The sequence below is a fragment of the Crinia signifera genome, chromosome 3 (genome assembly GCF_055691185.1).
Source record: "Crinia signifera chromosome 3, ASM5569118v1, whole genome shotgun sequence".
Classification (NCBI taxonomy): Eukaryota; Metazoa; Chordata; class Amphibia; order Anura; family Myobatrachidae; genus Crinia; species Crinia signifera.
Genome location: NC_139219.1, coordinates 54,309,558 through 54,336,293, shown reverse-complemented (window position 1 = coordinate 54,336,293; position 26,736 = coordinate 54,309,558). Strand labels below are relative to the sequence as shown.

Genomic DNA, 26,736 nt, shown 5'->3' with positions numbered 1-26,736 from the left:
CTCTCCTCTTTATCTCTGATACATCTGCCCTGAAGTTTTTAAAGTAAAACATTTTTAAAAATAAAGTATCATATTTTAGAAAAGAGAAACAAATGTTGCTAACACCTTAAATACTTTGTTTATTTTTCTGGTGTATGGACCCTCACTGAGGTCCTGTATAGACCACCGTGGCTTTATCCTACAGTAGCTCCTTATTTCAGCCACATGACTGTTGTAGATCTTTAAAGCCAGACAAGGACATTGATTTTTTGTGCTTAAGCAGCTCTGTGTAGACTCCTATCAATGACTGTCATGTCCCAGCATATATTTTATCCAACTTGGACCTACTGAAAAAGGATAAAATTGACCAAAATGTCTGGTTACAATCACCAATTTATGGTTCCATCATTATAAACAATGGCACCGCGATGTACAAACACAATAGTGAATGTTTTCATAATGTATATGTATACTTCAGCTGTTTAGAAGACAGTGTTCAAGGATTTATTGACAAATCTATAATGCATGTTTCATCTTCGGCCTCATTGCTAGGCAGTGCTTCATGCAACCAGTAATAAAGGATCATTCAAATCCTGGTAGCTTCACTAGAACAGAAAGAGGGCAAATTCCAAGCTGTTCTCTTTCTGTACAGTGGTGAATCTTCCGACAAAGCGATTGGAGGCATGTACTCCAAGTGCCGCCACCTAGCAACTCTCTGCCACCCCATACCTGGGGCTTACGGAAAAATTCAACTAGGGTGCAATGTCCTTTAAATACTCTGACTTCGGAGGTATTCAGGGCAAATCCATCATTATGGAGATGGTGGAGAAAGTCCTGGTGCCAAGTTGCGCATGTTTAGGTCAAAGGACACAGCTATATTAAGCTACTCTGTGCAGCAGTGGATTGGTAATAAAAGGGAAGATGCCCAGTGTGCCAACAACTTCTAGTGGAATTAGCATAAAGTTGCAGACACGACTGCAGCAAAAGACCCAAGGACTGCTGCGACTATGTCCATCACAGAATCAGGCCCAATGAGGAGGGATTCCGCCCTCTCAGCAAACCCCACCACCACAAGGGCTGCTTCCAGAAATTTCCTGGGCTGGTTTTCCATCCCAATCAGCTTCTGGCTCTGTGCCTAAGTGCTAGTCAACTATGGGTAGTAATAGATACAGTACATGAGAATGATAATATACACACATTAAAAATGTAAAAAATACAGTAGATGAACATTAGACTAAAGAGCCATTAAGATGGCTCCATAGTCTCTAAGTAACATAGAATCAACTCTGATAGTGAGCAATACAATCAGTTTTCACATACGTAAGTATAGTCTGTGGATGTAAGATACAGTCTTACCCAGGCTGTAAAGTAGAGCCAGAGGTGGTGTTTAGCAGAGTGCCTATGGAGATGTACGCACCCTGTTGGGATCCAAAAGCTGAGACTAGGAAGAGTCCTCCTCCATTTAGATGTGGTCACCAAATTGCACCCCGGCGCGTTTCGAGCCGCTGCGGGCTCTTTATCAAAACTTGAAAAAGAGCCCACATCGGCTTGAAACGCATCGATGACACAATTTGATGGAGGTGACTTGTGTAGACTCTTGCTTAAGGCCAAAGTCTACATTCTATGAGCAAGTCTCCAGGAAAATGGCACCTGCACTTTGTTACCGGGGACATCTTTATTGTGTACTTGCAAATCAGCAGAAAAATGTCTGCATTACCGTTTTCTCAGTGATTTCTGTCTGCAGTACCGACCACCGTGGGATAAGTGTCACTGTATGGGTGCACTGAGCCCCTCTGGACCCAAACTTGTGGTACATTAACTGTGGTGATCTGTGTACGCAGCCTATTTAGAAGAATGTGCAGAACTGAGGTAAATTCCCATCCATACTCCATAAGAACATGCCAAGAATGTATTTTAAATGAAATCTGTCAGATATAGAACTGTTCTTTAACTTTTGCAGTCCGGCATGTTCTGCATATTTGTCAAAGTCAGCATAGGCCTTAGGTCAGCATCCTGCCTCCTCTTTCCACATCACCAGTATTAATCTATCATTTTACAGTTCCCATCTCCTTTTATATATGCTTATACTGCTTCTGAAGCTGTGTTATCTTGCCAGCACAAAAATCTATAATCATCCGCATTTGAAGGTTTTTGTGCCTGATAAAGGTATACAGCAGCCGAGGGAGTAGTTGTTTCATGTTACATCAATGAAAAGTTTTAGATTGAGAGAAACCTGTTAGCCATGGAAACATTCTTATATATCAATCCCCACACCCCAGCTGTACTGTATACAGCACAGACATTCTGCAAGTGATTAACCAGCAAGGAATCGTGCAGCTCTGTGGCAATAGAAGTAATGGCGGCAAGATGAAACCAGCCTGAGGGGGTGAGCTGGGCTGGATTGTAGTCAGGATTCTAAATTATATCTGCTCGTCTATTGACTAAGCCTTGGAAATAGATAAAGTACCGGCCAATCAGTTCCTAACTGCCATGTGTCAAGCTGTTTTTGAAAAATGACAGGAGCTGATTTGTTGGTACTTTCTCCAAGGCTTAGTTCATATGTGGAGTGGTGCCGAGAGAGGGGGGGGGGGGGATACTAATTACCCGGGTCATTGGGGCGCCCATTACCTGGCAGCAGCAACTGCAGTAGCTCTTCTCAACCCAGCACATGCTGCTGTGGGCGGGGCTGCAGTGTGGCCAGGGAGGTGCTTAAAGTCCTATTTTTTCCTGTATTTTATTCTAAGGGTGCACAATTAGGCCATGCCTCCTGAAAGGTACATGGGCTTTGCCAGGCTCTCTACTGCCCTGCATCTGTCCCCTAAAGTCAGGGCCTGTGCCACCTCTAGGCAGCTTTAGGCATTTGCCTATGGGCACCAGTCACTGGAGGGCGGCACCACACACTGCAATGTACTGTACTGTACATTCCCAATAAGAGGAGTGAAGCAGCTACCCACGTGTGACCAGCCCAGCAGCTGGAACTCTCCGCCCCCCTCCGTGATTGCACACAGCAGAGATGTGCCACATAGGACCATACCCGGTTGCTGCATAGTTCCGATCCTCCCAGACCCTGGCGAGTACCACCTGGCGTGAGATTGCTTCATATTACCCTCCCAGCTAGTACCCTCACTGAGAGCCGGCTGCTCAGCAGAGCCAGGGAGGCACCAGGCCGAAGAGGCGCTCTCCCTGCTCTCTGCACCATGATGGTGCTGTCAAGGATTAGGAACACTAGCCGAGCCCTGTACCCTGCCGCACCCGTGCCTCCGAGGAGCACTCATGCCCCCGACCTCCCCCTTCGTGTGTATTTGACATGCTTTTCTGGGAAACGGGGAGGATATTAATGTCTGCTGGCTCCCGGTGTGAATATCCGGCTGATAGGAGACTGCAAACCCCCCCCCCCCCCCCCCAGTGATTACTTCAGGTTACCATGTACAGTACCTGGGGGGGGGGTTTATGGACAGCTCTGCCTAGGGCGTCTAGACACCTTGCACCGGCCCTCTCTATAGTCTTTTGTATGATGCTAGCATTCCCCACCGTGGGACACTGCCAGCCCTGGGCGGGAGGCGGGCCCATCCCAAAAAGCTGGGACGGTCCCGCAAAAAGTGGGACAGTTGGGAGGTATGCTGATGTACTGTACACACCAATGCTGCAGCCTCGGATGCAGAAGCAGATGATAGAAGCCGCCTGGAGGCATCTATTTAGACAAGTCACCTGTGTCTTTGTGTGAGTTGCATCCTCCTCTGAATCAACCTTCCATAAATACATAAAAGTAGAAAATGTTTTGTTAGGAAAATAAAAATTTGATTTGAATACTTTTGATCTAAGCCCGAACATGTGGCCAACTGGACGGCTGATCATCAATATGTTGGCATTGGCCTATATTTTTGTGAAGGCCCAGAGCTTTAGTCCCATCCGCCCCATTATTAACCTGGTGTTCTGCATACCTTCCAACTTTACAGATAAGGCAGAAGTGACAGGACGTGACCTAGCCGGAAGGGGGCATGGCCTACACTCGTAACACCCATGAGAGCCATTTTTGCAGCTGTGCTGGCATGCCCAGCGACTCTGTGATCTACTGGCCATGCCCCCACCCCCTCTGGCTGCAGGAATAGACGCGTCTATTCACGGGTGACAGGGTGGCACTCCGACTGTGCCCCCCCCCCACCATGGGACACTGCACACCCTGGGTGACGAAAAGCAGTACAGTTGGGAGTTATGGTTCTCGCGCTGTGTATTCTAAAAAACGTGAAATGGGTATTTCACTTACTTTTACATCTAACTTTTTAAAGTCTATTTAAACTAGCCACTAGGTACGGGCACATTTCAGCTTTCACAGACCATTTTCCCCTTCATGTACCTCTAAGCCATGCAAACAGAGAGGCAATTTTCCACGAGGCCGATGATACCTCCTCAGTGGAATATGTAACTGATGAGGTGTTACTCATGGCTGATTATGATTACACATATGCTCCAAATGCTTTACATGTCTTTAGATTGCATTTAGTAGGATTTGAATTTAGGTCAAATGCACCCAGCTTAATAAAAAGCATTTCCAGATGCCCTAAATGTTTATTGTCAGACTTTAAAAGAGTTTTATATTGTCCAGATACAGTAAGTATAATATGGAACTGATGGGCTGCATTACAGTACGTAACGTAGCATTAGCAGAGCAGATCTGGTTATCTCACCTGGTACATTACACTGTTGTCATCGGGAGCTCACTGCCTGGATTCTGTATTTGCCGTATGTCATAGATTTCCCAAGACAGGGACCAATGATGTCACTACAAATCTGGATGTTGAAATATTTCTTTTTTTTCTAGAAAGTCATTTTGTGATGCGCGGCGATTGCTGAAAATAGCAGTCATGGAATTTTAGACCATTTACACTAGGAAATAATGTACTGGGGGCTTTAGGAGTCACCAGGAAAATTCCATGTCATGGGTGTCTCAGGTTCTATTATAAACCAGTGTGAGTGATCCTGGTGTACACTTAATGTACTGTGGGGTTTATAGTGTGTGGATCTGTATTTACTTTCAATCAATCTAAAGAACCATGGAAAGAACAGTGAATTATCGCTGCTTGTCAGGGGCAGACATCACATTAAGGACACAGTGGGGTTGATTCAAAGATGGACGCTAACTAGAAATGTGCTTGGGCTCCAATGTAATGGTTCTAATCAGTCATTTTATTTTGGCAAAACCACCCTAAACTCAGATTTCAGTTTGCTATCAAATCTATAATCATTGATACAAATTGCATGTCACTTTTGCAATCAGAAATTCTAATATAAAATCCAAATTCTGGACCATGGGAAGATTTGAGACTCGGTTGAGATCGGATCTCCTCAGGTGATTGGGGTGGGATTTTGGTTCAGTTCAGATCCACAAGATGTGGGAGGATATGGATTTCTGGAAAACCAAACAGCACAACTATAGCGCTAACTAAGCCCAATGGAAATGTTTGCGCAGGCAAGCATTTATTTCCTACTGGCAGGGCCGATATGCAAGGCATGTCAACACCCCAGGCAAAACTGGGGGGGGGGGAGGGGGTTGCGGCCCTGCTCCAAGGAAGGGGGGGGTGACGCTGACCTGCACCAGCACCTGCTCCACTGGGGTGGTGGGGGAGAAATGCGGGCACTGTTGACCTGCTCCAGCACACGCTACACGGGGGAGGGGGTGGTTGTGGGTGAGTGGCACGCTGGTGTGAGGATGACCTTACTTCTTGCCGCCCTCCATTGGCCAGTGCCCACAGGAAATTGCCTAAAGCTGCCTAGTGGTGGCGCCGTAAATGATTCTGGAAACCCCCTATGGCACAGTCCATATTTCTCAGGCCACCTGTGGATCTGTAGAATGTGTCAGTTAATGCAGCACATGTTTGAAATGTGACAGTTAGTAATGATGTCACTGTGCATCAGATAGGTGGTCTGGCCATTCCCAGTTTAGTATCACCAGTGAAGCTGCTGTGCACTGGGGTGCAGAAAGTGGGTGTCTCAGGGTATGCACTGTACTGGGGGATAGCTGAAGGTAGCATTTGCATTATTAATGCTGGTGTAACTCAGACAGACAGACAACCGCCAGTGCAGTCGTATTAGCGCCCACTTCTGAATCAGAGCCAGTTTCTCCTGCTGATATAGTCCCCTGGATCTAGAATCTCCCATGGCAGCTGCTTCTCTGTCCAAGGAGCAGTTCTGTCCTGCTTACAGTATATGTAATCTTATATGTACTATACAAGTATTTACATCTCATTTTACATGGACCTAATGTAGAACACCAGGCTCTTCATATTGTACATAAAAGCTAATCCCAACAGAGGGAGCATTTGTAGAGTAATAGAGCTAGGGGCATAAAGACTGTATACACCTTTTAAGTGGTTAAAAAAAGGTACTCTTTTTCTAGCAGAGAAAGCGTAGGGAAATTGCATCGCATCGCACACAGCACACGGTAAAAACATACCATGCTATGCGATATGATTTTCCATAGTAATTTATTCACTGCTCTCTCCCAGTGAATAAATTACATACTTCGTACCCGATATAAAATCGGATGCGATAGTATACGATTTTGTGCTTTTTGTATGCGATGCGATACGATCACTATCATTAAAATCACATAAAATGTAATTTTGTGTTGTTATAAGTTTACAGGGTATTTGTACTTTAAAAGTGACATATAATGTAATTTTGTACTGTGATTTTTAAGCCACCCACTCCACACACACAATATCCAGGCAACCCTTAAACATACAGCCACCTCCCCACTATTCACGCCACCCCGAAGCATGGCGAGCGGCGGTGGAACGCGTCCTCCGACCTTTTCATACCCCCACTATCCACGTCGGCGTGGAGTTGATTTTATATAGTGTGGCGAGCGCAGCGAGCCCCGACGGGAACGTGGATTACTTCACATATATTCCGCGTCCCCTCACGGGGCTCGCTATGCTCGCCACGCTTCGGGCTCGGTGGCTCGCTGCGCTCACCACACTATATAAAATCAACTCCACACAGACATGGATAGTGGGGGTATGAAAAGGACGGAGGACGCGTTCCGCTGCCCCTCGCGGGGCTCGCTACGCTTGCCACGCGAGGGTTGGGGTGGATAGTGGTGGTGTTTTATGAACACATTCACCCCTGCAAAATCATGCAACTGACACAGTAAGGACGACATGTTTTGAATAAGAAGAATAATTTAGTTAAATAAGTAAGAATCAATGAAATAACATGTATTACAAACAAATCATTAAAAACATGAAAGATTAATTAATAAGATGTCCTCAGAATCCAATAATTTAATTGTACTTTGGTTAAAGTGTCAAGGCGTGGAGGATATGGGTGAAAGGGTCATCCCTACCCAAAGTTTTACGCCACATGAATTCCTCCAGGTAAAACTGTAACATGTGCCTGGCGGTGCCCCGATGATGTTTATTGCGCCATTTACACGCGCCCCACATCCTTTCGATGTTTTGTGTATGGGCCCCCATTGATGTGTTTATAAAATTATACCTGTGGTTGACCTGGGCGTGGTCGTATCCAGCCAATTGCAGCTGCTGTGTGCTATACGCCCTCCAACAGTCTGTGTATATTGTCGTCCCAGGCTCCACATTGTCGATGATGGCCGACATTAATGTGCTGGCATCACGGGTGGCCACCTTCATCAGGAAACACTGCCCTGTTTCCCAGCAGATTCCCCCAAATACCCACTGCTGGTGCAACATGCGGCCTGTATTCGATTACCTCCTGACGAATATGGTCTCTTCCAAATGCATGTCCTCTCCTCTCACAAAATCACCTCAGATTGATTTCTGTGAGGATGTGACAGGGGGCAGGATTACCAGTGAGCCAGAGAGTGGGAGACACTCAGCGGGACTGAAATCGCATTTCATCGCATTGCATGTCACTATATAGCGGCATGCGATACGATGCGTTTTAACTATGCTAGCGTACGTAGAAAATCTGGGCGCCATGCTAGGAAACAAGTACCAAAAAAACCTCTGAACACTTTTGTGCGGTTGATTTGAGCCCGCGAAGATTGAAATTTCAGATGCCGTTGCTGGCGTTAAAACGCATCAGTTCTCGGCTTGTGAAATAGTCACCGACTGGCACTTTTATTTGCAATCTGAGACCGCAGTGCATTTTAAAGCGCTACAGCACATATGGTCCATACCTCAGAGTGGTAACTATACCTCAAAAGAACTGCGTACAACTTAATATAAGCTGCTTGCTTTCTTGGACCAATCCTTTTCTCTTTCCTTTAATCAATGATGGGACTGTCCTTCTAACAACCTAATACATTATAAACTGCCTGCTAACTAACTAACCAGTACAGCTGCATACTATCGGCATACGATAATGGCCCTCATTCTGGTTGGGACATTACATTGCAAATTTGCAAAGGCGTCCGACATTGAGCATCTGCGCATATGCAAATATGCGCATGTACAGGTCTTCTCTGTAGGCGCCCTCGGAGATTTGCATAGTCTTCAGTTGGCTCGCAAAGTAGCGAAAAACCACATTCACCAATGTGGACAAATTTGTTGTTATTCTCAGACTGAATGTGGCACATAGATTATTGTTCCTAATTATTTTATCAACTGGCTTGTGTATATTTTATGTTATGTTTTGAATTTATATAAAATTTTGTTTATTATAGATTGTTTCAATTGCTTATATTTTATGGTCCAGTTTCTGGCGCTGTTTACCACTTTTTTTGCTCTTTTATTTGTCTTTTTGGGGATAGAGTATCCCCATCTAAACAGCGGCTGAAACAGGACAATCCCTTCAATATATACAGTATACTGTACCATTATGTTATGGAAATGCCTGTTGTGTTGCATAAATGTGCACCTAACATGAGTTTCATGCTAGTTTCGATGGCTCAACCATGGTTGCATTAAAGATATAGCAGTTGGGAGTGTAACGTCTACAAACCTACTGTATATGGGTAAATGATATACTAAGATGGGAGTTCTATTGAAGATGTGATGTTGCCCATAGCAACCAGATTATACTTCTTATTTATTTAACTCCTTCTATAAGATAATCTCTTATATATTTGGCTACATCTGTCACTCAAAGTGTGTCTGAAGCTGTAACGCTGGGTGGAGCCTCTGATTAACATGTCTGATTCACATGACAGAGAACCAGCCCAGTGAGCCCACAGACACAGTGCCAGACACCCTCTGCCTCTCCATGTTACACAGCAAAGACACAGCTACTCACCAGACACACCAGGTGAGCGCCCCCCACCTCCATACCTCCCAACATGACCCTCTCCAGGAGGGACAGAATGCTCTGTTTGTGGACTTCCATCTTAATTTATGATTGTCATCACCTGTCATTTTAAACAGGGTAATTGATAAGAAAGGTGTTTAAGCACAGGTGATGGTAATCCATAAATTAAGAAGAAAGTCCAGAAACAGAGCAATGTGTCCCCCCCATCCCATTCACGGCAACCCCACGATTAAATGGCACATGCAAAACACTGACATGGCTATGGTCGACAATGAAAAAGATTGACATGAGTTTTTGAAGATTTATTTTTCACTTTTTCAATGTTTTCATATTCATTCTCATGTGTCGACATGGACACCAATGGAGTGCCACACTTATGTCAACATTTACATGTGTTGACCTTTCTGTGTTGATTTTTTTCTTGTGGCGATTCACGGCACCCCCCGGTGACCCCCCTCCCCGCGATTCACAGCACACCCCCCAATTCGCGGCGACTCCCGTGATTTGCGGCCCCACCCCGTGACACACCCCCTCCTGCGATTCGTGGCACCCCGCGACCCCCCCCTCCCACGATTTGTGCCAACCCCCCAGGCCCCCCCTTCCTCGCGGTACCCCCCACCCCCAGTGGCGTAGCTACGTTTTGGGCGCCCCCCCCGCCGTTAGGGGGGGGGCGCCCATACCCACCCCCCGCCGCTGCCCCGTCGAGCACCCCCCCCCCCCCCGGCCGCCCCGTCGCCTATGCTAACCCCCTCCCCCGCAGTCTTACCTATCGCGCTGGTCCCGGCGGCTCCGTCCGTTCATCTGCTGAGGACCACCACAAAATGGCCACCCCCGTACAGCAGACAGTTTCAGAGAACTGTTTGCTATATGGGGGCGGCCATTTTGTTGTGGTCCTCATCAGAAGAATGGAGCCGCCGGGACCAGCAAGATACGTAAGTCTGCGGGGGATTGGGGGGGGTAACTATAGCACCGCAGCCCCCGGCGCCCCCACATGCACAGCGCCCCCCTGCGGTGGCGGGGGCTGTGGTGCTATAGTTACGCCCCTGCCCACCCCCTGCGACCCCCCTACCACGATCCCCCCCCCCTGTCATTGCGGCAACCCCCCGCCCCTGCGACCCACCCTCCCACGATTCACTGCAACCCTACGCGTCCCCCCCTCCCACGATTCGCGGCGCCCACACCCCCCCCCCCTTGCGACACCCCCTCCCGCAATTCACGGCATCCACCCACGACCCCTCCTCCCGTGATTCGCGGACACACCTCACCTCCTCCATCCCCCCCCCACCCCCGCTCGCGATTCACGGCAACCCCAGGATTAAATGGCACATGCAAAACACTGACACGGCTATGGTCGACAAAGAAAAAGGTTGACATGCGTTTTTGAAGATTTATTTTTCTTTTTTGAATGTTTTCATATTCATTCTCATGTGTCGACATGGACCCCAATGAAGTGCCACACTTATGTCAACATTTACATGTGTTGACCTTTCTGTGATTTTTTCTTGTAGCAATTTTTTTACAGTGACAACTATGTGCACGTCAACCTACACATCATCAACCAATTCTTTGTATAATATATAACACCTGTTCTGTTTTACTGTAGGTGTTTTAAGTCAGATCTTTTACTGCTACTATTACTGTTTATGTAAATGCATTCTGAATGACAGCAACATCCTACCATCCTTCTACAAGAATATATAACCAACTAGGTGATTTATCGCGCCCCGTGCCCCCCCCCCCTCCCGCAATTCAAGGACCCCCCGCGCACCCCCCCCCCCACGATTCACACTCCCTCCCACGATTCACGTCACCCCCCACACACCCCCCCCCCCTCCCGCAACACCCCCCTCCCACAATTTACGCCCCCTCCCACGCTTTGCGGACCCCCGCCCTCTCCCGCGATTCGCGGACACCTGCGCCCCCTCCCTCCCTTGATTCACGGCACCCCCCACACCCCTCCCACAATTCATGGCACCCCTAAGCCCCTCTTTAGTCTCCCGTATACTCACACACCCCTATCACTACCCAGCTTCCTGCTCTCCTGAACTGTAACTTCCACCACTGGGGAGTCGCTGACGCTGTTTTGGCCACATGCCCCTATCATGCCTCATAGCCCAGCCTCCTGCTCTCATGCACCCGAACTCCCACCCAGTAGGAGGAGACACTGACTAAGGGCCACCATCCTGTACTCCTGTACTGCCATGCTGGACCCTCACCCACTGGCAGAAGCTGCACAGTATCTCCCACCCTCCTCTTTAGTCCCCCTTATGTCCACACACCCCTATCACTACCCAGCCTCCTGTTTTCCTGTGTAGTGACCTCCGCCAGTGGGGAGCCGCTGACTCAAAAACACCCTACTATACTATTGCACACACACACCTAAACAACACGCACACACAGCCCCCCCCCACACACCCACAAATGTCACTGTACCATCCACACTATCAATGTACATCTTACTCTGTAACCGCTTTTTAATTAAACAAAACAATACACACCCCCTTCCACATCATATGCTCTCTATTTAACACATATCACCTATAACTCAAGTTGCAATACAGGCCATCTTTCATACAATTCTAACCATCTTTCTCATATACAAATGTTCACAAATTAAGGGGGCGCAGCCCCTTACGACGGTGTAAAGAGCGCCCGTAGGGCGCGATGAATCACCTAGTATATATAATCTGATTGGTTGATATGGGCAATACCCTATCTTCAATAGAACCCCCATCTTAGTAAATATACCCCATAAAATGGGCATCCCAGTCCTCCTTGTGCTTTCAGATGCACTGATGTACCCCAGGGAAGAACTTCTATAATCATAGGAGTTTCAGAACTAGAAAATAATCCATTTTTTTTTTTTTTACTTTATTCCCTCTCTAGTAAATTAAACTGCAGTTTATTGTACAATGCATAGTTAAATGGCAGGCAGAAGATTTAAATGAAGGCGTCTCTCTTCAGAGCACAGGGTAAATAGGTTACATTTGTCTTCTGTCACCTAAAGAAATTCTTGCTCAGAGAACCTGATAGTTATTAAACGTCCCCAGAACACTCAGCAGTCTATTGAATTACCTTTTGCATTATTTGTATGCAAGGACATTGCTTTGAGTGTTATATTTAATTCAACATGTTTTCCTGTGTGGCGTGTTTTATAAGCACTTATGTCACATTATGTTATAAATGAGCGTTGCATTAATTTATTCATTTGCAGCTTCACAATGTGAGAGTGTATCAGGTATCAAAACCAATATTATTCCGCTTATATACTGCACAATATACACTCCAGTAAGTATTCCCATTAACAGCAATTGAAAGTTTCACCTGAAATCACAAAATAATTATGGCAGATTTCTTTTGTCTATATGTGGTAGTGGTTGAGTAAGGAAGCTAAATGTATTCGTAATGAGAAAGTCACTCTCTAATAACAAAGGCAATGTCATTAATAGAAAAGTTTCCGACTTTGTTATAAACAGTTTTGGTGGCGAGGCTTTTCATTGTTTTCTTGGTCGAGGAAGAGGGGAGGGGGGATTGTACTGCAAGAATAAAGCAAGTCGCTCTAGGCAGGGCCAGTGCTAGTCATTGCAGCGCCCCAGGCGGAGGGGGAGGGGGGGGGATTGTACTGCAAGAATAAGGCAAGTCGCTCTAGGCCTGCACAAAACCTTTTGTAAAAGCTTATTGTTATATACTGTATATATTTTTGAATAACATAGGGTCTAATTGAGACTCGCTCGCTAAGCAGATTTTTTTTGGATAGCGAGCGTGTAAATACCACCCACCGGGGCAGCAAACACCATCCTCATAGCGCTAGTTATTTGCTATTCACTACAGTGACCCCGCCGGCCGCAGCCAGCTTTATACACATGACAGCGCCGCAGGTACCCCTACGACACGGACACCCCTGACCGCCCCAGCACTGCGTGGACGCCGGGGCAGCATTTTTTTTACACAGTTCTCTGGGGGTGAGGGGCGAACTGCCGCCCTCCGGGTGCCGGCGCCCTAGGCAAATGCCTAGAGCTGCCTAGTGGTGGCGCCGGCCCTGCCACCATGTATACACAGTGCAGGAGCAAACTGCTTTCTAACAATATCATATATATGCTAAAAAGATATTTGTGTTTAAAGCCATACATTTGTTTTATGATCATGTCCTCTGGCTCATTAACGAGGAGCGTTGCATTCATTATAGGTGACATTGATGCACAAGCCGAGTAATATGTTGCTGGTCATTTAACTTAAATGTTATCGTCTGTACATGTAAATTTTCTGGTCATGGATTTTGTATTTTGGTCTTGTTTTTTATATTCTGATGAAAACAAAGACGGCGGTGACGAAGATGAGAAGGATGATAAGGATGATAAAACTGAAGACATTAAGATGATTAGCGAAGATACCAGTAAGTATATGTCAACTTTAAGTAGACATTAAGTTGAGCTGTCAACTTACTCACACATTGGACTGTATGTTGTAGCGCCCAAGTTTGGCGGCCGAACGCGGACAATTTTTAAGGGGCGTTAAATTACAAGGCATGGTTTTGTCTGGCGCTATCACATCCGGGACAAGGTTTGTGTTTTTGGTTCATAAGCTACATCAAAACATTATAGGGGAAGTTTACTTACAGTAGATGGGAGTTCTATTGAAGATGGGATGTTGCCCATAGCAACCAATCAGGTTCTACTTCTTATTTATTTAGCACCCTCTAGAAGATAATAAACAAGATCTGATTGGTTGCTATCTGATTGACCCCAATAATGCTGAGTAACCACTTAATAAATTGCTAATATTAATATTGATGGCACTTATAGGACACACATCCCCATTCTACCCCAAGCAGCAGGGCCGGATTAACCATGGGGCAGATGGAGCTGCAGCTCAAGGCCTCCACCTAAAAATAGGCCCATTATCATGGCAGCATGATCACCGGACAGACACCAGCCGGCCACATGGTTGGCCGTATATCACAAGTATTAAAATTACATTTCTATATTACAGCTTTTTGCAATTTTTTTACTTTGATATAATAAAGACATTGGGGCTTATAGTGTATGGATTATACATGCCTGCATGGCATTGGCCTTACCTCCTACACTTCTAATAATAGGCCCTTGAACATTTCCAGCTCCAGGCCCATTAGGCCCTTAATCCGGCCCTGCCAAGCAGAACATCTTATACTCATGAATAAGTATGCCTAGTAATGGAACTGAACAAATTGATATAAAGTAAATAATTACAAGTTCCTTGGATCCCGCAGTGACTCATTGTAAAGTGAGGAGTCTTTTTTTGAAAATTATTTTTTCACGATAATCTCCCACTAATGTCATGTTGGTTCCCCAATAATGTCCTTTGTTCATATTGGCATTGATAAATGAGTGAGCCGTGCTCTTGGTAAATTCATTGGTTGAAATTAATATTGGTTCAGACATAAACCATGTAAGTGTGTTCGATAGGTCGGCTTTGTATGTATTCTGTCACCGTTCTCTTTTAGAGCCAGATGTATCAAGCTTCAAAAAATGATAAAATGGATAGTGATTAAAAAGCCAGCTCCTAACTGCCATGTTACAGGCTGGGTTTAAAAAATTACCGATAGGAGCCTATTGGCTGTTTTTTATCACTCTCTACTTTGTCACTTTTTGAAGCTTGATACATCTGGCCCTTACACTGGTGTGTAGTTTGTGTGTGAGAGTGCTTCCTTTTGTCTATAAACACTTTACATTTTATTTTTTATGGAATCAAAATGGATTCTGTTAAGTGAAGAATGGGGTTTAATGCAAATATTTAATATATTGTTATACGTATTTGTGTACACAGAGGGGTCTGATCAAAATGCACTGTCACCTCCAACAAAGAAATCTAAAGCCAAAAAAACAGATATACAGGAGGGGTCTACAGATGGTAAGTAATGGGCTTCAGTACTAAAGAAGTATTGCATGCTCTAAATCACTTTTTGTCCATCATTCATTTCTTATTGTCCTCTCAAATAGGGGGGTATTCAATCCCCCGCCGCTATTTACGACGGAGGAAATATTGGCGGTGCCTATTCAATGATGGCTTTCCCGACAGCATTGAAGAGGTATCTCGGCAAAACGACCGTGGATTGTCGAGCTCACGGCCGGATCTCGACAATCCATGGGCGTTTCTCACAGCCACGCCCCCATTACATTGAATCCCGCCTGCTGATTATCAGTCAAGCAGGCCTAGAACTGGACAGAGTCACGACTGTCAGGAGCTATAAGGAGCCCTACCTATGCTTTGCATGTGTGAGAGATATATTCAAATCCATCCCCTTGCTACTCGGCTGCCATGGCCCCTCTCTTCCCCCACCATTGTACGCCCCCCCCAGCACAACTATCCTAGCACTGATATCTGTCTATTATTAGTTGTGCTGCACTGCCTGCCTCCTAACACGGCCAATCAGATAGCTGATAGCCGCCCAGCACAATTGATCTAAAAACCGATGTCTGAGGGTTTATTTATGAAGGTGTGAGTTTTTAAAAATGGCAATGTTGTCGCCAATTATAACTAGGTTCTAGCTTTTATATTCTAGATGGTGCTTGATAAATGATAAGTGGTATCTGATTGCTTGGGCAACATCTACACTTCTAAAAACCTGCACCTTTGTAACTCTGTGATCAACTGTTCTTCACTGACCTGCTGCTTTACCCAGCTGTCCATCTATGATCAGCAGAGCTGCAATGAACGTTCTGTTTCTAAAACACTCAAGGGCAGATTTATTGCAGCTTGGTGAAGTGATAAAGTGGAAGGTGATAATGCAGCATCCAATCAGATGCTAAGAGACATTTTTCAAACCAAGCCTGTAACTTGGCAGTTGGGAATTTATTGGCTGGTACTATATCTCCATCAACTTTATTACTTCACCAAATTTTGATAAATCTGCCCCTTACCCTTATTAAAATTGAATTTCAATTGTGAATTGTAATAAACAATGGCCTAAGCATTCAATACTGGAGTCACTATTCTTTTCACTGATAACTCCCCATGCACTACTGTATCTCAGCACCTCCAGCTCTCCTTACTGGTCTAGAGTACTGATATAGATATATGGGGGGGGGGGGGGGTAGTACCATGATGGTTGCTCCCCACACAAGACCCTCTGGGGTAGATGTATTAAGCCTGGTGGAGAGATAAAGTGGAAGGTGATAATACACCAGTCAATCAATGCCTAACTGTCATTTTCAAACATAGCTGATTGGCTGGTGCGTTCTCACCTTCCACTTTGGGGTGTATTCAATGCGGCCAACGAGGGGGTTAAAAGGAGGGGATCACCGAAAACAAGCGATCCTCACTGTTTAACCCCTGCGCCGGCCGCTCCGACAGCGAGGATTCCCCCAAACAGCGAGGCTAGCGGCTAATGCAGGAAAGCCTTTTCCCTCTCGCTCCAAAAACCTAGCGAGCAGGAAACGGCGTGTGCAGGGGATCAGTTGACTTGAGCTCGCAGAAAGCATTGAATACACCTCTATATCTCCACTTTATCTCTTAACCACGCTTAATAATTCTACCCCCTCTGTTGGGTAAAAAAAATTTTCTCTTTAATTCATTTTATATTAGCAGCTATTTATTAAAACAGCAAAAAATACTCATCCGTTGGGATTTGTCCTCATTAAAAAAAAAAAATTTACTCCAACAGATAAACTAAAGTATATATTGAAGTCAGATCTTATAGCAGCGTTGCCCGATCACCCTAACATAGTTGATCGTCCAAAGCAGGACTGGATGACATTAAGTAAAATATATGTGAGTTGTTTCAGCCAGCAGTATGAGCCAAAAACCTTTTACTGAAACTGGCGGAATATATTTGTTATAAATGATTGCATGATTAAACAAAAAGCTGAAGATAAATTAGTTGCCTCCTCCTTGCTCAACATTTTCTACTTTCTATTATGCATCATTATAATTGCCTTACTTTCTGTATTATTAAAATACATGTTTTCCTTCTTTAAAGTTATTAGGGAGTGGCAGATTTCTCTGACCTTTCCAAAGTTTATAGAACAATTACACAACTTTTTTCTTTTTTTTTATCAATGAAATGTTTATTTTTACTTATGATTCCTAAAAAGTTTTAAAACATTAAACATGATCCCAGTATACACCTAAAAATATAAAATGCATTCAATACATACTACAAAGGAATTGAAATTATGTTAATCTGTGATATTTTATCAACAAAAGGTAAAAACTGAGTTTGGATTGGTTCCATGATCAACAGAAAGATTTCTTTGATTTTGTCATTGTATTTTGAAGTATAATGTTTGATTACGGGAAAAAAATATATAATTATACACTAGACCAGAGAAGGGCAACATCGCACATTACATGTTCCGCTTCCAATTTTGAACAATGTTGACAAAAAAGCTTGATTCCACAACAAAAAATACATATTTACTTTTAATCAAACTCATTGTCTTCATTGAAATGCAATAATTTTACAATTGACTCAAATTAAACTATTTTGTATCTAATCTTTTAAAACCACTGCATCTTCTAACTGCTTTTTACAAACTTACAAATGCAAAAGCATACACTACTCGCAAAAGTATCAAAACACCATTTGTCGAGTTTTTATTGAAATGTAGACAATTCAAGTACAGCGAATAACCAGATATGGTACAAAGGTAAGTGGTAAACAGCTAGAGTTTACAAAAAGTTTTGATTAGCACAAACTAAAAAAAAAAAATTAAATTTCAGAATTATAAAAAAACATTTTCAGGATAATGAGTTAAGGTCTTCAGATGATATGCAGTAATGAAAAAGACGCTTAATTGGACTAAAAAGCACAACCAATGGTCTTTTGAAGACTGGTAGAATGTCTTATGAACCAATGAATCAAATTTGTTGGTTTGACACTTAATTAATTGAGTAGGCAAACGGATGCTCCACAGTGCATGCGGTTTATATGGTAAGCGGTAGCTTATAAAAGCCACCATTTCTCTTTGTGCTTAAAAAAAGACAAAAACGTAAAAAAAGAAAATACTTTTATTAGCAGAACCTCCTAGTTGGTCCGATAGCAAGATATTGACCCCAACCATGCCTCCAGGCTATTTCAGAGCTATATTTGAGGCAAAGAAGATGATGTAAGACTTCAAAACATGACACGGCTAGCACAGCCTCCACACTTAAACCCCATCAGGCTGGTTTAGCTAAGAACTCGACAGAAGGGCAAAAGTAAAGCAACCTACATGTGTAAAACATTTATGGGAACTTTTGCGAAGAACTTTTTGAACAATATTTGATTTCCATTGTAGAAATAATGCTACAAGTGTGTTCGGAATCCTGGGACGTTACCGCTCTGTTCGACTGTAATTTGACAGCTGGAATTCAATGTTCAGGCTGTCGAGTGTCAGAAAGTGGGCATGTCAGTGAAAACAAGTAGGATCTGTTTTGGAGAAAACAGCCGTGGATTGTCAAAAACGTCCGAAAATTTGACAATCCATGGCCATTTCTGACAAAACGGATCTGACTTGTTATAAAGTCAGATCTGTTTTGTTGTAATCTGCCTTCAAATCTGTTTCAAACGGCAGCATTGAATAGGCAACGGACGCTATTTCCGCAGGCAGAAATAGTGGCCAGGATCGAATCCCGTCCGCATTTCTTTGATGAGTCAAAAATTTAGATTCAATTTTGTAAAAATAATTCTACGTTTTATATTTTAGTTCCAGTTTTTTTTATTTTTTCTATGCTTTATTTTCAGAGTACATTGAGACAAAACCACATAAATTACAATAAAAACTGGTACACCTGTGGAGTTATAGAAGTTTTTATGACTCCTTTCTATGGAGGTTATGCAGACCTGACCGCTGCTGTGCAAATTCGCATGTCGATCGATTATCGAATGATTGTGTTTCTGGATTGCATGACGTATGTGCGACGCCAAAAACCAGCAGTGACTATATTTGCACATCACGATGCAGTTTGATTGAAAGGAAGTCACATTTTGTGGGTTGTAACCTCCTTTTTTCTGGGAGTGTCAGGAAAAAACGCACGCATGCCCATATGTTTTCTGGGAGCATGGGTTATGTCGGCTCTGGCCTCAAGAAGTCTGTCTGTGTCTCAGACTCATGGAAGGTCAGAGTCACACACACTTGCAGAAAAGCTATTGTGCCAGGAAAGTCCTAGCTATAGGAAAAACAACTCTCAGGGTGATATTTTCTTTTGGTACCATCACATCCAGACTTTACCTAACAGCACTGGGAATAATTGCCTCCCACTATTCAATAGCCAGATTACTGGCATTGTGTAGTGGGGGACTGAGCTACGATGATGTGAATCAGATGAAGTCATCAGCCTCCCCAGACCTTTCACTATCAAGGATGGTTGCGGAGCGGGGCAGCGGAATTGCAAGAAGCTTGGTGTTAGGGTTAGTTAATGAGGATGAGGTTATGGAGGATGGCCCCAGGAGAATTGCCTACCTTTCCGTCATATATGATTGTATCTTATATATATCCAGCAGATGATTACTTAATATTTAACATTATGTTGTTATCCACATCTGTTGGAACTTACTCCCCTGCTGTTTTGCATGTGATTAAGTGAAAGAACACAAATGCCAACTGCATGTACCCTATACAACTACGGTATACATATGGTATGTCTACAGCCAGCATTTCATATGCCATCCATATACTGTACAATAGCTGTATATACATGGAGTGCTTGACTCTAGAGGTTGGGCTGCAGAATGATCCAAAATTCTAGAGGTTGGGCTGCAGCATAGTCCAAAATTCTGTTTGTGGAGACACAACAATTGCCACCGGAAATGCCGCCAAACATCACTGTCCAGGGCTCACTGGCAGTGGTTGCAATTCCCTTATTTGAATTCAGACTGTGCGCAGGGCAAGATTAAGTGGGGGCAAAGGGGGTCAGTACCTCTGGGCCCCTCTCTAGCTAGGAGCCCCCTGTGGGTGGCATGTATTAAAAAAAATGTAGATTTTTTTTTAGCTAAAGGTTTTGTGCTTGGGAGTGGGGTAGTGCTGCAGCTTCCCATGACACTTTGCACAAGAGGGCAGAGGCTGAGAGGTTTGTGCTGAGCTCTGATTGGTGGAGCTCATTACATGGTTCTCAGGCCCATGGAGGACAACAGCAGCAGCAGCTTCATCATGGAAGGGTTTTTAATCAGAATCCTGAGCCTGGGAGGTCTCCTATAGTCCTACAGAGTAAGGTACAGAGGGACAAACACAGGCTTGTCATGTGGTATGTATGAATGTATGTATGTGTGTATATATATATATATATATATACACAAACTTGCTTATATATAATTAAGCCCCCTCCCCCCTGCAGTTACCCATAGCATATACTGCATTTACTCTATGTTTTGACAGTGTAATATTCTCCCGTGTGACCAGTAATGACAAGTGCAAGGGTGCCCCGGGCCCCTGAAGGCTTAATCCGGCACTCTGGATCTGCCACTGTTTGCATGTATTTGGTTATATTTTCATGAGGAAAGATGTTTAGAGCTTATCTCAGTGGTTTCAAGTGTATGCAGTAAATGTATAAACCCCATTGAATTCATTAGAAAGAATCTAGAATGGTTTAACAGTAAAGCATCCATTGCCTCTCCCCAAATTCCTAAATTAACCCTAGAAATAAAATCATAAGACATTGAGTATGGATCTCTTTACAAGACTTGTTCTACAAAACATTTTAAAGAAATAGAAAGGAACAATTAAAAGTAAAATCAACTTCATAGAGAAAAAAATAATTAAATCATTAAACCTTTATTCACCTGTATAGTAAAAGAAATGTTATTTGGTATCTAGTGTGCCAACTGTGATTCAGCAAGCCATCTCCTTGTAAGCCATCACAAATACAGAAACCATCTAAGTCAACGCATAGTGCTTTGCAATGAACCCACACACAGAATTACTGTGGTCTGGATTGACCCATCACTCAGTCGCTTTTGTGCTCACATACTAGCTACAATACAATGTCGTTGTCAGACAGTTGAGAGAGAATCATGAACACACAAATGTATACGCACATGTTAATTATTACAGACTAGTTCAATCTCTATTTTTGTGAAATTCCCATTTGAATATCTTATTAATTGTAAAAGGGTATTATTACACTAGGTGATTCATCGCGCCCTACGGGCGCTCTTCACACCGTCGTAAGGGGCTGCGCCCCCTTAATTTGTGAACGTTTGTATATGAGAAATATGGTTAGAATTGTATGAAAGATGCCCTGTATTGCAACTTAGGTGTCCGCGAATCGCGGGAGGGGGGGTCGCGGAGGGTGCCGCGAATTGCAGGAGGGGGGGGTCGCGGGGGGTGCCGCGAATTGCAGGAGGGGGGGTTGTGGGGGGGTGGATGCTGCGAATCGCGGGAGGGGAGGGATTGCAGAGAATCGCGGGAGGGGGGTCGCGGGGTGGGTTGCCGCAAATCGCGGGAGGGGGGTTACGGGGGCGGGGGTTGCGGCGAATCATGGTAGGGGGGGTCGCGGGGGGTGTGCCGTGAATCACGGGAGGGGGGGTCACGGGGTGGGGTGCCGAGAATCGCGGGGGTGTGTGTGCCGTGAATCGCGGGAGTGGGGGTTGTGGGGGGGGGGGTGGGGGGGGGGTGTGACGCGAATCGCCACAAGAAAAAATCAACACAGAAAGGTCAACACATGTAAATGTTGACATAAGTGTGGAACTTCATTGGTGTCCATGTCGACACATGAGAATGAATATGAAAACATTCAAAAAATGAAAAAAAAAACTTCAAAAACTCATGTCAACCTTTTTCATTGTCGACCATAGCCATGTCAGTGTTTTCCATGTGCAATTTAATTCTGGAGCTGCCGCGAATCGCGGGGGGGTGCCGCGAAATGCGGGAGGGGGGGTCGCGGGGGTGGGTGCCGCGAATCGCGGGAGGGGGGGTTACGGGGCGGGGGTTGCGGCGAATCATGGGAGGGGGGGTCGCGGGGGTGTGCCGTGAATCACGGGAGGGGGGGTCACGGGGTGGGGTGCCGAGAATCGCGGGGGAGGTGTGTGTGTGTGTGCCGTGAATCGCGGGAGTGGGGGTTGTGGGGGGGGGGGGGTGGGGGGGTGTGACGCAAATCGCCACAAGAAAAAATCAACACAGAAAGGTCAACACATGTAAATGTTGACATAAGTGTGGCACTTCATTGGTGTCCATGTCGACACATGACAATGAATATGAAAACATTCAAAAAATGAAATAAATCTTCAAAAACTCATGTCAACCTTTTTCATTGTCGACCATAGCCGTGCCAGTGTTTTGCATGTGCCATTTAATCCTGGGGCTGCCGCGAATCGCGGGGGGTGCCGCGAATTGCGGGAGGGGGGGTTGCGGGGGGTGGGTGCCGCGAATCGCGGGAGAGCGGGGTTCATGGGGGTTCCGGTGGGGGGTTGCCGCGAATTGCGGGAGGTGGGGGGTCACGGGGGGGTGCCGCGAATCGCGGGAGGGGGGGTTGCGGGGGGTGTGACGCGAATCGCCACAAGAAAAAATCAACACAGAAAGGTCAACACATGTAAATGTTGACATAAGTGTGCCACTTCATTGGTGTCCATGTCGACACATGACAATGAATATGAAAAAATTTAAAAAATTAAAAATAAATCTTCAAAAACTCATGTCAACCTTTTTCATTGTCGACCATAGCCATGTCAGTGTTTTGCATGTGCCATTTAATCCTGGGGCTGCTGCGAATTGCGGGGGGGGGGGGGGGGGGGGTGCCGCGAATCGCGGGAGGGGGGTCGCAGGGGGTGTGCCGCCAATCGTGCAGGGGGGGGGGTTCTTTTTGCCGCGAATCGCGGGAGGGAGGTCGCGGGGGGGGGTGTGTTTTTTCCGCGAATCGGGGGGGGGGTCACGGGGGAGGGTTTGCCGCGATTCGCGGGAGGGGGGGTCGCGGGGTGGTGGTTATGCCGCGAATTGCGGGAGGGGTCGTGGGGGGGTTCTTTTTGCAGCGAATCGCGGGAGGGGGGGTCGCGGGGGTGTTTTTGCTGCAAATCGCGGTAGGGGGGGTCGCGGGGGAGCGGGTGTTTTTGCCGCGAATCGCGGGAGGGGGAGGGGCGCGCGGGGGGGGAGGTTTTGACGCAAATCGGGGGAGGGGGGCGCTCACCTGGTGGCTGTGGAGTAGCAGTGCTGGGCAACATGGGAAGGCAGTGGGTGTCTGGCACTGTCTGTGGGCTCACTGGGCTGGTTCTCTGTCACATACCTCCCAACATGACCCTCTCCAGGAGGGACACAATGCTCTGTTTCTAGACTTCCCCTTAATGTATGATTGCCATCACCTGTTTTAAACAGGTTAATTTCTCAGAAAGGTGTTCAGCACAGATGAAGGCAATCACACATTAAGAGGAAAGTCCAGGAACAGAGCGTTATAGACACAGACACCCACTTTGAGTGACAGATGTAGCCAAATATATAGGAGATTTACTTCACACAAAAAAAATCCATTGATATAAATGAGAAGAAATCGGGTGTAAACACTTATGGTAACCTTTAGCAGGCATCTGGACATTAAAAATAAATTGAGTTTTTGAGGTGCACTGGCATGCAGTTTTAACAAAAGCAAGCTATAGATAGACTAGGTTGGATGAGAACGTGGGAGCGAGGGTAAGGGAAATCCACTGTTTTGTAGGGCAAGCAATGGAGGGAGTCACAGGGAGGGGATGAAATTTGGCACCAGGTGAGACTGGACTGTCCTACAGTATCGGTCATTGAAGGGATTTGCAGAAAAATAACAATGAGCATAGGGTTCATAGACAGTGCTAAGGAGAGAACATGGGTGAAACGTAATAGATGCAATTTTTTAGACCACTAAAAAAAAAATCGCACCATATTGCAACATGTCACTTGTGATTTGCATCTGAAAATCAGATATGTAATAGGGTGCAAATTTTTTGATAAAGTCAGAATTTCTGGCAATTTTTTTAATTAACGGGAATGTGCGATTTTCAGAACATGTCCAATTTTAGTTAAGGGAACGGTCACATTTTTTAGTAACGGGAGTGTGCAGGTTTTTAGTAAAAATCTTTTTAAAAGCGGCGTCCCCCTTCCCCCAAACATAACCAGCCACAAGCTCATTGAGGCCCTTATTCTGATTGACGCGGACTTTACCGCATACTTTCGGATCGCGTGTTTACGGCGTCTGCGCATGCGTGGAGAACGCAACGCGCATGTGCCACGCCTTGACTCGGTACCAGTTCGGCCAGATCCCGTCCAGAACTGTTCACCGCTATCATTCGGGAAATAGGGGCGTATTATGGGCGTCATGCGGAATGACACATGGGCGTAGTTTCAAAGTGGGCAAAACGGGGCGGAAACATGGGCGGACACGGGGGAGTACACTTATGTTGGGGGGCGTACATTCGGAAACCACTCCGAATGCACGCGATCAAAAAGGCCAGAAATGTGCGGTGTCCACAAGTGTACTATTGCTTTGCGGACACCACTCGTTCATGCGCTAGGCGAACGTACGCCTAATGACTACAACCATTAACACCTGAACCCAATAGAATCTACTCCTTTACTCATTACTCACTAATAGGACGCTTGTCAGTGCTTTAATTGAAACCATTGCACTTCAATTGCTGTAAGGGTTAATGTGTGCAATGCATGTGTTAGGCATGCTTGTAAGGATATATTGGCATCTAATTGATTCCAATTCAAAATAAGAAGTTTTTTATGAGGATAGGTAATTGAATAAGTGGGTCATGTGATGTATAGCAGAAGATACTTCATAGTGGGTTGTTTGGCGTAAATACTCCGCTTACGTGCGGTAGCACCGCTTGGCTCCCGTTCGGATGCGGTATTCCCGAGCATACTCTGTAATACTCTGTAATACCGTGCCGAATCGGAGTGTTTCTCCCGCACACGCATGCTTTGTATGTCGTCCGTAAACACGCCCTGTTCTTAAAGAGTGAGTCCGTCCGAATGCGGAGGACACGTGGGCGTTTCTACGGACGATGGCCGCACGCGGCAAAACACCGTGGCGTGCGGACCGCACCGTAAGAATGCGGGAATATCCGCACCGATCAGAATAAGGGCCCGAGCCAGTCCTGGTTTCCTAAATATGGGAACATTTTGGAATCAGCACCGTGCTCCAACAGCCAGCGGCGTCATGCCACAAGGGGGGGACACTTTTGAAGTTAATAAGGGCGATCATGAGTGCATGGATGAGACATGTACCATTATCCCTTTAAATGCCAACATCTCTGTGAGAACTGAGTAAATATGCGTATCAACATTTCTTTGAGAAATTTGCAAGATATCCTCTAGAGATGCCAGCTTCGCTCACATTTGTCATATAAATTAAAATTAAAAAAAAAATTAAAAAAAAAGATAATATTTCCTATAGAAAGTAAACATTACAGGTCATAATGATGAATAAAAATTTTTACTTGGCAATTTTCACACCAATTTTAACACATAATCTTGGAACTCAAATGGTTAAACAGTAATTATTTATTTAGTGTATGTGTACCTTTTAAAAAGAAAGCACAAAAATTCCATAATATATTATTGTTATTGATGTTAATTAACATAAATAAAGAATAATTCCAGTTTTACTTTAGATTGTATTTCATTTATTTATTTAACATTGCTTAGTGTACATACTGAATATGCCTACATATATATTTATTAGAGATGAGTGGCGGGCACTTTTTCGGGCTTTGGTTTTGGATCTGGATCTCCTTTCGTGTTTTGGATCTGGATTGGTTTTGTCAAAACCACCCTTGCGGGTTTTGGATCTGGATTTTTTTTTTTGGGGGGGGGGGGGGGATGCTAAAAATTGCTAAAATAACAGATTTTGGGCCTGTTTTTGCCCCTAAAGTATTATTGAGCTCAACAACATTCATTTCCACACATTTCTAGTCAATTTTGATCACTGGACACAGCCCGTTACACTGGACACTGGATACAGCCCGGCACCCTGGACACAGCCCCTGGACGATGGACACAGCCCCTGGACAGTGGACACAGCCCCTGGACAGTGGACACAGCCCCTGGACAGTGGACACAGCCCCTGGACAGTGGACACAGCCCCTGGACAGTGGACACAGCCCCTGGACAGTGGACTCAGCCCCTGGACAGTGGACTCAGCCCCTGGACAGTGGACACAGACCCTGGACACTGGACACAGACCCTGTACACTGGACACAGACCCTTGTATTATGGACACTGCAGCCCTTGTACACTGAGTGTACAGTCAGCAGCACTGCAGCCCCTGCGTGTGAGCACTGCAGCACCTAGTTTACAACAAAATAAAAAATCAGTCACTAAATAAATCACAGCACAGGGCACGGAGCACAGATCCCAACCACCCTCTTCCCTCTCCTATAATGGAGTGAAGATGGCAGGGCGCACGTGCGTGTTATATAGAATCCAGATCCCGCGAGAATCCGTCAGCGTGATGATGACATTTTGCCTCGTTTTCGGTCCGGAATTCAGGCGGGAACTCCCGAGCCGGCTCGGATCCTGACTCGGGTCACCATATTCGGATTTCGTCGGAACCCGGAGATCCGGACCCGCTCATCTCTAATATATATATATATATAAACAGAGTTGCAGC

General features: G+C 45.2%; 1 protein-coding gene across 3 annotated transcripts in view; it reads left to right on the top strand.

Annotated features, from left to right (window-relative positions):
* Positions 1-26,736, top strand: part of MACROD2 (mono-ADP ribosylhydrolase 2) — a 1,799,128-nt gene that overhangs the window by 1,625,973 nt on the left and 146,419 nt on the right. For 2 of the 3 annotated variants that reach the window (XM_083175824.1, XM_083175825.1), the window contains exons 10-11: positions 13,523-13,597; positions 15,010-15,093. In XM_083175824.1, the coding sequence (XP_083031950.1) occupies positions 13,523-13,597; positions 15,010-15,093 (159 nt within the window). The remainder of the gene's footprint in view (positions 1-13,522; positions 13,598-15,009; positions 15,094-26,736) is intronic. The other variant, XM_083175826.1, reaches the window with a different exon arrangement.